Source organism: Carassius auratus, chromosome 37, assembly GCF_003368295.1.
Source record: "Carassius auratus strain Wakin chromosome 37, ASM336829v1, whole genome shotgun sequence".
Classification (NCBI taxonomy): domain Eukaryota; kingdom Metazoa; phylum Chordata; class Actinopteri; order Cypriniformes; family Cyprinidae; genus Carassius; species Carassius auratus.
This window is the reverse complement of record NC_039279.1, coordinates 9959515-9971519: the sequence shown is the minus strand read 5'-3', so window position 1 is coordinate 9971519 and position 12005 is coordinate 9959515. Positions and strand designations below refer to the sequence as shown.

Genomic DNA, 12005 nt, shown 5'->3' with positions numbered 1-12005 from the left:
GAAGTCCCCAACAATCACTTTAATTCTAAACAAAACCTAATGAAAAATTCTAATAATAAAACTATTTAAACCTTATTATTATTATGAGTAGTAGTAGTAGTATTATTCACTGTTACTCCACATATTATTATTATTTTTTTTGTTTGTTTGTCGCTAAATACAACTATACATTGAGTGATTTTGTTGGGACCTTTATTTTGACAACTTGTCTAATTCGAATTCGTCACTAGACTAAGCAGAGTTTCTAGCTTCATTTTTACAACAACTTGAGAACTACGTAGACGTGCTATTTACGATTATCTGACACATTTGAAGATGGTTTGCGAGAAGTGTGAGTTGGCACATCATAATGTATATCAAAGGATTATTTGTTTTACTCGAGTGTCTCTTCGTCATTATTATTGGAGCTCGTGCAATAATTCAGTAGCTTTGGCTCGCTAGCAAGACCAGCGAAAGAAACAACAACACAATGTGTTATTAATATGAACGTCTCTTTCAGTTTTTATTTTTAACTCGACGTTGGTAAACATCAATATGACGACAACCAAACATGAAATTTGTCGGCCTTATGTGAATTACGTATGTTTTGGTGTCCTCCGCAGGCGAGAAGAAACTGGGGCGAGTCATCACGCCAGATACCTGGAAAGATGGGGCTAGAAACACGACAGGTAATTGTTTTAAAGCTTCTGTAATGTTTTATATCTGTTACTCTCTTATATATCTGTATTTATGCTTCGTCAAAACGGAATACTGACCTGAAAACTTGTTAAATTTCAGAGAGTGGTGGTCGAAAGCTTAATGAAAATAAAATGCTGACTTCAAAAAAAGCCAGGTTTGTCGCTTGGAGTTTTATGCTTCAACATCATAGTCTGGTAAATATAAGAGTTATGATGACGTGATGAACATATGTATACAATTTTGACAGATTTGATCCTTATGGGAAATCTGGATTTGCCACATGCAGGATATGCAAAAGCTCTGTCCATCAGTCTGGTTCACATTACTGCCAGGGATGTGCTTACAAAAAAGGTGAGACCGATAGTGAGAGATGCTTAGATGCTCTTTTGTTTCTGTCACGCATCTATATGTTCTCACCACCACTCTTTTGCTACTTTTGCAGGAATCTGTGCCATGTGTGGGAAGAAGGTTATTGATACGAAGAACTACAAACAGACCTCAGTTTGATTCCGTGTTTGTTGCTGGAGAGCCGTCTTTAGCTGGGAGAGGATGTTTGTGAATTAATGTGTTGACTTCCAAGGGTTGAGAATGATAATTTAAGTTCACAGAAGAGTTAAATTTGCGGTGTTTTATGGCGAAGTGGTGCGATAGGAGTGCACTAGCTTATGACCGTATTTATATGAAAATATGTCAGTGGTATTTTTCTCTCACTTAGCAACCTTCAAGCAATATATTGGCTTGTACTGTTTGGACAATGAAACATGTTTTGTAAATGGTCTCCTTTTTGTTTTTTTTAAGTAAATAATTGATCATTTTAATACTACCGAATATAATGACAGTGGTTAAGCCATTTAATAAAAATAAGTTCTCCTCATGGCAATTTATTGCCCTTTTTTACTTACTTAGCCATTGGACCTTACCAGAGTTTAGACTTAGACTTTTAAATGTTACCTCTTCCCACAATGAAAAAAAGAAGAAATATATCTTGTTTGAAGTGATATTTCCTCTACTGTTTCCTAGGCAATGTCACTATCACAGAATCTAATGTAAATATGAAACAAATAGACAGTGACATGCCAATATAAGACAGCCAAGAGCTCAATGTACAGTAATGGCCTGTTTCCACTTCTTATTATTCTGCCACTGGTTCTTTTTGTCAACACTGTTGTAGATGTTTTCTGGAGATCTTGTTGTTTCCTTCTTCAGTGATCATTTGTTATTGCATAGCTTTGGATTTCATGTCTCTTGAACCCACATAATAGTATCATAATAGGATTTGTATAGAGGAACTTGCGGATACTCTTGCAGTATGTGTCATTTATTTTATTTTCCACATTTTAAGTGCGAGAAGTCACAACATAGCAATACTTAGATACTGTATAATATAATTTCCTTAATATCAGTTCAGTTAAGAAATTTCCGGGACACCTATTACGCCGAAGAGACTGTTTTTACATCTGTAAATATTTCTTGACAAATAAAATTGTGACACCATTTAGCAGAAATCAGTCATTTCCAAAAGAAAGCAGAGAGAAATGTATTTAATAATGGTGCTTTATTGTTGGATTTGGCATAAGTTGATATTGGTTTTCTTATACAATTCAGTTGCATATATTATGTAAAAAAAAGTGACAATATCCTAATGGCAATGTTGTGTATTTGTAACTAAATATAAATTATGCCACACAGTAATGTCACAAAAAAACCTTTCATTGATAGAATTATAAATGATTAATAATTTTCTTAAATATTCAGATATATCAGAGTATATGACAAAGTAAATATATCAGAAAATGACAAAAAAAAAAAAAAAACTTTTTAAAGTTATATACAAATTAGTTCTAGTATCGTCAAGTTTTAAAAAGTCATATTGTTAGACAAGTATCTGAGGCAATGTGTTAATTAATTGTTAATAACAGAAGATCATAGAAGTTACACATAATTCTATTAGTTTGTTTGCATGTTTGGCCATTCAGTGTTAGTTTCTCAAGGTCTTTTACTCAAAACTAGTTGTTGATGTAACAATGATCCTTCAATATTCACATTTCATATATGCAAACAGTGAAGAGCCCTGAGTCAGCGGAAGGCTGACTCTCAGTAGCTGGTGGAAAGATCTACAGCTCTGGCTCAGTGTGATTCTCTTAGCACCATAGAGGGTTTTTTTCAAATGTAGAGAATATCCATTGACTGATTTGGCTGTAAACCCACTGATGGAGTCAGGGCAGGGAAGGAAGTGTAATCACTGTGCGCTTTTGGTCAGGGCCAGGAACTCTTCTCGAGCTTTTGGATCCTCTCTGAACGCGCCCAGCATGGCACTGGTCACAGTACGACTGTTCATCTTCTGCACGCCACGCATAACCATACACATGTGACTACAAAAACAATATTATAGTATCAGGTTTGGGTTTGCATACTTTGTTAAATAATATAAGGTCTAATAACTTTAAATAATATTTCGCAATCTAATCAAATGATTGTTTCGTTTTTCAAATACTCACGCTGCCTCGATGACAACTGCCACACCGACAGGCTGCAAGGCCTCAGAGATAGCCATTGCTATTTGCTTTGTTAGGCGCTCTTGGACTGCAATAAACAAAATTAACAGTAAAACACTGAAGAAACAAAATAATTGAAATAAGAGCATGGATTCAACAGTAAAGACTATTGAGACTGAGGGATGCTGATGCTGAAAATAAATGTTACTATAGAAGTATAATGTTACTATATAAGTAATGTTAGATTTTACCAAAAAAAAGTTATGGGTAGTTAAGATTTTAAATATTTTGAAAAAAGTCTCAAAGCAAGGATGCATTATTTGGTTAAAAAATATAGTATAGTAAAAATAGTAATGTTGTGTAATATTACAATTGAAATAACTTTTCTATTTTAATAAATAGCAGAATGTAATTTATTCATATGTTGGCAAAGCAGAACTTTAAGCAGTCATTACTCCAGTCTTTAGTTCCACATTATCCTTCTAAAATCTTATATTTATATATCTTATATGCTGACATCAGTCAATGTTGAAAATAGCTGGGCTTGTTAATATCTTTGTGGAAACCGTAATACATTTTTTGAGGAATAAAAAAAGAAAAGTTCAAAAGAACCCAATTTATATATATATATATAAAAAAAGAAATCTTTTTTAACATTACAAATGTCACTTTTTTTACAATTTAATGCATTCTTGCTGAATTTTTTGATATCTAGATAATAATAAGATAGTTACCTTGAAGTCTGCGACTGTAGATTTCAACAATCCTAAAGAGGGACAAACATTCATAGTATGTTAAAACACTACAGCAAAATTTAACATTTTCCAGAAAGCCAAGTTAATATGTAGCTTTTTCCCTAAGTTGAAAATATTAGCAGAATATTCCTGTCTGTTTTTCAGTATGTATGGTATATGGTGTTGCTCTGACCCTCTTTCTCATAAACATGTATCTTAGAATATTGTTTCTCAAATGTATATAACTATAGTGAAAATGGTAAATATTCTAAACAATTTTGTAATAAGATTAGTAAAAGACATCAGTGGGGCTGATGAATGTAGTCTGGTTTATTTTACTCAGGCAAAGGAAGCACCAGGCTGCACATGATATTTTGTGAGGATTGCAATGTTAATGGTTCCCACCACCACCCCGCAGTGGAGGTAGGACATGAGGGGGATTTCCTCAGCGCCAGAAGTCAGCTAGTCTGGTGTTTTTCAGATGGGACAGGGTACTGTGCCAGGCTTTGGATGTAAGCCTCAAGTGAATGGGTTGTGATAACAGAAGAACTCAGCCACTTGTAACTAATGCGGTCTCTTTTTCGGACCCACTCTGATGTGAGAACAAGGCCCTTTACCATCCGTCTGAGACTAGCGCACTAAACGTGTCTCTGGGAGTGTGTGTGTGTGTGTTTGCAAGTTATATACTCACCTTGCAAGCTTACTGAGGCCAACAACCTTTTTACTTGGCAGATATCCTATGTGAACCTACAGATTAATTAATATAATGTCATTGAAATGGACTTATTGACCTCCTAGCACTCAACACTCTCCCAGTCCAAGACAAATGCATGCATCAGTGATCCCTTCACAACCTACGAAACCACCTTACTTAAAGGTGCAACATCAAGCATAACATAAAAAGTATAACACAAGAAATATGAATGACTAAAAGCATCTTTCATTGAAATGATCAGCAGACACTAAGACATACCTTGCCAAAAAACGGTACTAGATGATGTTCGCAAAGTGAAAACATGTCAATATCTTTCACAATAACTAGCTCCTCGTGGTCTTCATCAAAGATGGCATCATTAAGGATATCTGTGGAACATGACAAACATATGTTTACTATGTAACATAACTTTGATGGGGTTTTTGCCACTGGAAAACACAAAATTTCCATATGGAAGGGTTTATGAAAGAACTTTAAAAACAACTTGCATTAAAAACCCTCTCATAAATCAGGTCAGCTCAGGAGAGACCCAAATACATAGCAACTTTAATGCAATTACTTTAAGTAGTCTTTTACATCAATCAGGCTATTGAAGCTGATGCTTTCAGCATCTGTTGCAGACTAATTGAGCAATTCCAGAATTATTTTGAATTATTCCAGAAGTATTTTATACAACAACTCAATAATGTAGTGGAATTGTCAGACACACCACTGGGTAAAATTATTTTGGTATTATGACTGCCAAATTATAATCCATTGATAAGCACTATGACGTGATCATAATTTTAGCTATATTCATACCCATAAATGCAATTTATAAAACCTAAGTTTAGTGATGATGAGCTACGAACTAGACTTAGACTTAAGTCTAAAAATTCTCAGTGGAAACTAAAAATCAGGTCTGAAAAACATCTAAATAAAATAAACAATGGAACTATATATTAAAAGCTATAAAATAACAAAAACTTTCAGAATTAACATATGTAACATTTTCATATACCCAATGTGCTAATAATCCAATGACTTGCAGAGGGTCTACTTTATCTGTCAGTCATTTTTGCTAGTCACTCTCGACACAATTGTTATGTGACTAGTCTTTAGTGACACTCTTTTTTTAAGGAAAGCATAGAAGTAGTATATTTCTTTCTGTGGTATATTTGTGTTGTGTAAAATCAAAATAAAGAAATAAACAATAGAGTATAAAAAAGTAATATAAGAGAAATGAAGAGTAGCGATCCTAGCTGGATGTGTCAGAGTGGCTACTGTTGCTGTAACCTAAGGTGAAAGTGATTTCTGTTGACTTGTTAACTTTTAAATTGTAACTTGCTAACTAAAATGTTGTTTTAAAACCCTATAATTGAAACGAAATATCATTAAATTGGATATTGTTCTTATTTTCTGCATAATAATAATAATAATAAAACTCACCGTAGATGGTCTCGTGGTAGCCTTTGGTCAGAAACTGCATGGCCTTTGCTGCACGGAGCGGGGTTTTGAGGAGCCCCTGTCGGTCCGTGTTCTCTCCCAGACCTCGCAGGATGGTTGAGTACGCCGCCTCCAGAGCAGGTAACCGCGACTCGTCCTCCGCCTCTTTCCGCGATGTCTCGTGTTTGTGCTGCACAGCGACTTTCTTCGTATCGACTGTCAGCTCGCTAAAGCCGTTACGACAGAGATACTCTGTGACAATTTTGCCATTGCACAAACCGTTTAATTCTGCCGCCTTTTGGTATTCCATTGAATGCAGTTTCAATTACTATTTAAGAGGGAATTAGTTATAAATATTGTTATATATTTTAAAATCAAAGTCGTAAATGCAATCAGATGTAGCTATATTCTTTCAGAACTGCAACCGGTTTCCAGGTATTGGTCGTTGTAGTGCCTCTCGAGTTGAGATTCAGTCGCAGTGTAAGTCTCTCTCACTAACTCAGCGTAGCTTTTATAGGTGCCCTCCACTATCACTGTCCAATTGAACACGTCGGTGTTTAGTGTGAGCACGCGCCCTATTGTGTTTTGCACGTCACATCCTTTTTATGGGGTGTAATTGAATAATGCGTTGCAGTCATGCAAACGGCGTAAACTGATTCGTGATTTGCTAGTCTGAATGTAAAGACACAAATGAGCGTCAGAATTATGAGCATATGACTTCACGTGCTCACACATAAGCTAGACCCCCATAAGCTGTATCAGACACGTCAAATTCCTTGAAAGTTTTATGTAATAGCCTAGTAATAATGACAGTAAAAATTGGATTTGATAGTGTCTTTGTTGTTAGTTCTGTTTTTGTTGTTGTGAAATAAATGTTATAGGCAAAGAGTTCTATTAATTTGAAAAGTGCACACAATTACACATTGTACTTGACTTTACACTGATGTTTACTGTGTGTACAGATTTTAGGACATTGTATATCCCCTTATTAAAAGTCTAACCATAACACAATATTTTTTTGCATATTAATATTACATTAAATCATTATTTTAAATGTTTATTAAGTCATACTTTCTCAGGTTGCCTTGTGGGCACATTTTCATCCCATGATGTTGGCAAAACCTGATCAAAGTTATGAGATCATTTATAGAGGTTTTTAAAGTTGTATTTTTTTTCTTATTTATTGAAATCATATGACTGAAAATTTTAACATTAGGGTCATTCCTCATAGCAGCATATCCAAGACTGATTCCTGTGACAAAGCTCATTTTCCCAAAAAGGTCAGTATTCTTGGGATTTTTGCTTGAAATTCAATCATCTGAAAGTCAGGAGTGGACTGATAAATTGGGATAGTTTACAGTGGGTTATTTTATGATTGTATGCAGATAGACTTTATTTCATGCAAAATGAAAAAAGTAATGAATGAATTATTAAATGTATGAACAATGAATGATTGACATTAATGTTTTGGAATTATGTAATTGCTGGTTACAGTGTTCCAGTACTCAAACACTTTTGCTCAGAAAGTACACAGGATCCAAGATCTTATCCAAAAGGAGATTATTTCATTGTGCAATGTACAAAAATAACTCAGCAGCTCCATTGCATCACTATATTGTGTCATTGTGTTTTATTTTTTATTTTTTTATTTTTTTTCTTGTGATGATGGTGAAGGTTCGGGTACAGCTGGCCTTTAAGATGTGGAATGGAAAGCTGGCTGACGGACCTAAATTATAATTTTCTCCTTGGAAAAACATCACAATGGAATTCAAGAGATGAGCCATCGGTTTCAGGACTTTTAGATGCTGCTTTGTGTGAATGTTTGCCCTGGGATGGGTTTAGGATAGTTCAATATAAATAAAATACACAATGATAATGTGTAGTAATGTTTGATGGTTTTACGTTTTTTTTTTTTTTTATTATTGTTTTTGCACCAGGTCTTTACACCAGGAAATGTTTAAGTGATATGTGTAACACATACACCAGTCACAGGTCAGACCATTTCTAAAAATTAATTAATTAATTAATTAGACATGAAGCACCATTTGGGAGCAAAATATATAGCGGGGCTAAACCGAAGGACCCGGCTCACTAAAAAGCCAGAATTGCCATCACCTTCTGCACGCTCTGCTTAATGTAACCTGCTTGGACATTGGACAGTTCTGCTGTTCTGCCGTTAACAGGCCTGACGTCACCAGTGAATGACAAGATCAGGATATCGGAGCATGGCATGAATCACAGCATCCATGCAAGTACTGTAGATCAAATAAGCCATGTTACCGTAGAGACCAGGCGAACAAGGTGCTTGCCCCTCAGGCTTTGTGGACTGTCTATGACCCATGTGCATGAACAGAGAAAGAGTTTCTAACTAATTGCTGAAAAAACCTTAGGTACAAGCATGTGTTTTTTGGGTTGATATACATTATGTGATGTAGAAAAGCTGTTACTCTCCATATTGCAAGATTATGTCAAATTAATTAAACAGCTACATAAACTCTTTTATAAACATTTAGCGAAAGATAATTGTTTGAACTAAAATTAGCTCTTGAGTGCGCACACAATGAAGCGTGTGTTATTTTAGGATGATTTATATGCTGCTATAGTGTTTATGAATATTTTAAAATTAGCTTGTATTTTTATATTTTACATTTTTATTTTACTTTTAGGTTAAGTTTTTGTGTTTTTTTAGCTTTTAATTTATTTTTCAGTTTTAGTTTTTGTAATTTAGTACAACTTGTACTTATTTATTGATTTATTTAAGTTTTTAATCAAATTTATCTTTTATTTCAGTTGTATTTATGTTTAGTTTTAGTTAACAAAAACAGCATAGGATACATTAAGGCAAGAGTCAACTATGATAATGATTTTAAACTTAAAGTTTGAAATGCCTCCTTAGGGAAAGCATGTAAGGAAACAAGGTCTACACTGACAATTTGTTCTGTAGTGCAATTATAGGTGTCCAACCATCCATCCATTTTCCAAACTTTTCCTATAGGGTCAAAGATTACTGAAGCCTATCCCAGCGTTGCAGAGCCTGGATGGATGGCCATATATTTAATGTCTATGAAACAAATGAATTGGAATTTACAGACACATGTGAGGCCACGCTAAGAGATGTTAAAACAGGAAAAGATATCTGTGCAAATCAGTTTGGAGAGGTTCTTCACGCACAGGACTTTTATATTTGATGATGATCTGAGGAACGAAAGCTGTGTTGATCACGCTTGAGATACAGGCCATATGAGAAACCATGTGTCTTTAAACAGAAGCTTCCCTTCACAAAAATGTGTGTTTTATTCAGAGACAGCTACATTCAGAACATGGCGAGACAAGTCTAGAATCAAACTGAGGAAATTTTATCAGATAGTGACATTAAAGAGTTCAGCAATGAAATAACCTTTTTTCAACATTGATAATAATTAAAAAAATGTTACTTAAGCACCAAAGCAGCATATTAGAATGATTTCTGAAGGATCATGTGAAACTGAAGATTAATGATGCTAAAAAAAAAAAATCAGTTTTGCAATCACAGGAAAAATTATGTTTTAAAATATATTAAAATAAAAAACAGGTATTTTCAATTGTAATGATATTGCACAAAATTGCTATTTTTCATCAAATAAATGCAGCCTTGTTGAGCACAATAGGCCTTCCAAAATATATCTTTTTTTTTTATCATTTATGAAAAAAAAGACAAAACAGTACATGATTTTGAGGCATATGATAGAAGTGGTTATATTCATTGAGTCTTTAGTTTTTTTGAATTGGTAGATCAAGTTCACAAACCATTGACAAAGACTCATTTATTCATTTAGCAGGCTCTTTTATCCAAAGCTACTTAAGATTACTGAAAAACTTTGATTTCAGTCTGTTCACCTCTAAAGCTTTTGCATATGGTTTGAGAACTGTGAATATGGACTAGTTTGCTTATGTAACTATACATAAAAGAACAACACATGCATATTCAAACTTTGAATGAAATATGGGTTTGGAATTACACAATGGTAAATCACGTAAATCGTTCTTCATGGCAACACATTTGTAAAATAAAAAACTCAATTCCTTTTTGGGATGTTATTGAAAATATTAAGGAAAATAACTACTATATTTACTTTAATGCTGCCTTCCATTCTAGTATCACGCATTAATTCCTTGGAAATAGCATTTTGCCAAAGAACTTGTGATTTCTCGTTTCATTCACATGAATTCTCTAAGCATACCAAATAGACCAATCATTGATCTAAATATCCTTACAAAATCCATTTAAAACAACTCACTTTCTGTAAGTTTTAAAAGTCGTACCTTTATAGTGTAATCACTAAGAATGAATAACTACTAGATAGCAAAAAACAGCAGGTATAGCAACAGTTTACAGTGCAACTAATCAGAATAAATTGAATTGAAAGAATACCAATCTATTAATCCACAGACAGGCATATGAATATCAAAGGATCTGAGTATTGTTAGATGAAAACCATATGTTGTTAGAGACCAAGCACACATGAACTTCTCTGTATTGTAAAGGTCAGTATTTGACACTGTGGCTTACAGGGGATTTAAAGAACAGCCTGTCTTTGTCGCACAACATGCACCCATGAAGGGGACACAGGATAAAGGGACAATTGCTCACATAATAGTCAACACTATTTTGTTTTCTTTCTATGTAGAAACTTTTTTCCCACTATTTTTTGTTTTTGTTTTTGTTTACTATTTTTGTTATAATTTTTTAAAGAAGATTTTTCCACATTTTATGCCACATTAGAGGCACAACTGAAAACTGACAAGTGTTTGACATTGCTGTAAAAGTAATAAGTTCTAAATTAAGTTTTGTTCAGATTATTCTTTCTTTTAATTCCATTGCAGTATGGTGTCACTGTGGCTGTTCGGTTTTCTAGTTACCTAATCATCTACATGACACATAGAGAATCAAATCACATTATGGAAGTTACGATCCATTCACGCGTGTTTGCTTTCAGCACAGACAGTTAACGTCTTAATTTGTGTTTGTTTCTTGCTTGTGAAAGCTTGCCAATATAATTGGCATTTTATCAATTGAAATATTACATTTTAAAATAAATTGGGAAATATATGCCACACAATATCTTTATTTTTTTTTATGTACTCAGTTATCAATTTTATCTTAATTCATGTAAGGCCTCAAATTAGAACTTTTATAAAATATAAAAGTAAATAAATCAATATTAATTAAATTGTATTATTTATAAATTACAGTTGTATCTCTAGACAATTACCTTTGGGTATGATTTTATTAATACAGTTGTCTGATTGATTTATATTCTCAAGCATTCAGAAATCCCACAAAATAAAATTAAGCAGTTTTACTACGATAAAACCATGGTTCATTTTGGTAAGGGTTGTAGCCTAATGTCCACATGTTTTTGTTGAAGAAATTAAAGAGGCTGTAGCAATTCTATCGCAAAAAGTGTAAATGTGTAGTAGGCTAGCCAGGTTTTTTTTAATTGCCAATTATAGCCTATAACCACAGTTTTACTCATAAACTGTATAAAAACAGGTTTTACTACAAATAGCAAAATGTTGATTTACCATGGTTTAACTAGTAACATAATCATGTTCTTTTCGTATTTTATATAACATTTTCCATGTTATATATTTATGTATAAATGTATAAATTTGTGAAAATGATTAGGCAGCCGCCGCACACACACACCATAAAGAATAACACTGCGCATTTCAAGGCACTTCAGTGGACCTGTTTGTCAATGTTACAAATATTTTTTATATATCAATAATAAAGTATGACAGGCTTTTACTCAAGTCTTTATCACTTTATTAAAATTAGGCAAAACAAAATGTCAAGTATTTACTTTTCACAAGCCATATCGTAGAGGTCCCTTTCATAGGTCAATTCGATGCTGCGGTGGCGTCACCGTATGGGAACACCTTTCGGTTTGACGAATGTATGAAGCCATATAACAT

At 33.7% G+C, this 12005-nt stretch overlaps 2 protein-coding genes across 2 annotated transcripts; one reads left to right on the top strand and one right to left on the bottom strand.

The window, feature by feature from the left end:
* The first annotated feature begins 197 nt into the window (after positions 1 to 197).
* On the top strand, positions 198 to 2172 carry cript (cysteine-rich PDZ-binding protein). The gene is made up of 5 exons (XM_026222671.1): positions 198 to 331; positions 603 to 668; positions 778 to 832; positions 926 to 1029; positions 1121 to 2172. Exons 1-5 carry the CDS (start codon positions 316 to 318, stop codon positions 1183 to 1185), a joined length of 306 nt encoding a protein of 101 aa, XP_026078456.1. The 5' UTR covers positions 198 to 315; the 3' UTR covers positions 1186 to 2172.
* On the bottom strand, positions 1907 to 6561 carry LOC113056131 (GTP cyclohydrolase 1-like). The gene is made up of 6 exons (XM_026222670.1): positions 6051 to 6561; positions 4881 to 4990; positions 4599 to 4654; positions 3908 to 3939; positions 3177 to 3261; positions 1907 to 3050 (listed from the first exon to the last, which is right to left on the bottom strand). Exons 1-6 carry the CDS (start codon positions 6355 to 6357, stop codon positions 2918 to 2920), a joined length of 723 nt encoding a protein of 240 aa, XP_026078455.1. The 5' UTR covers positions 6358 to 6561; the 3' UTR covers positions 1907 to 2917.
* Between the last annotated feature and the right edge of the window lie 5444 nt (positions 6562 to 12005).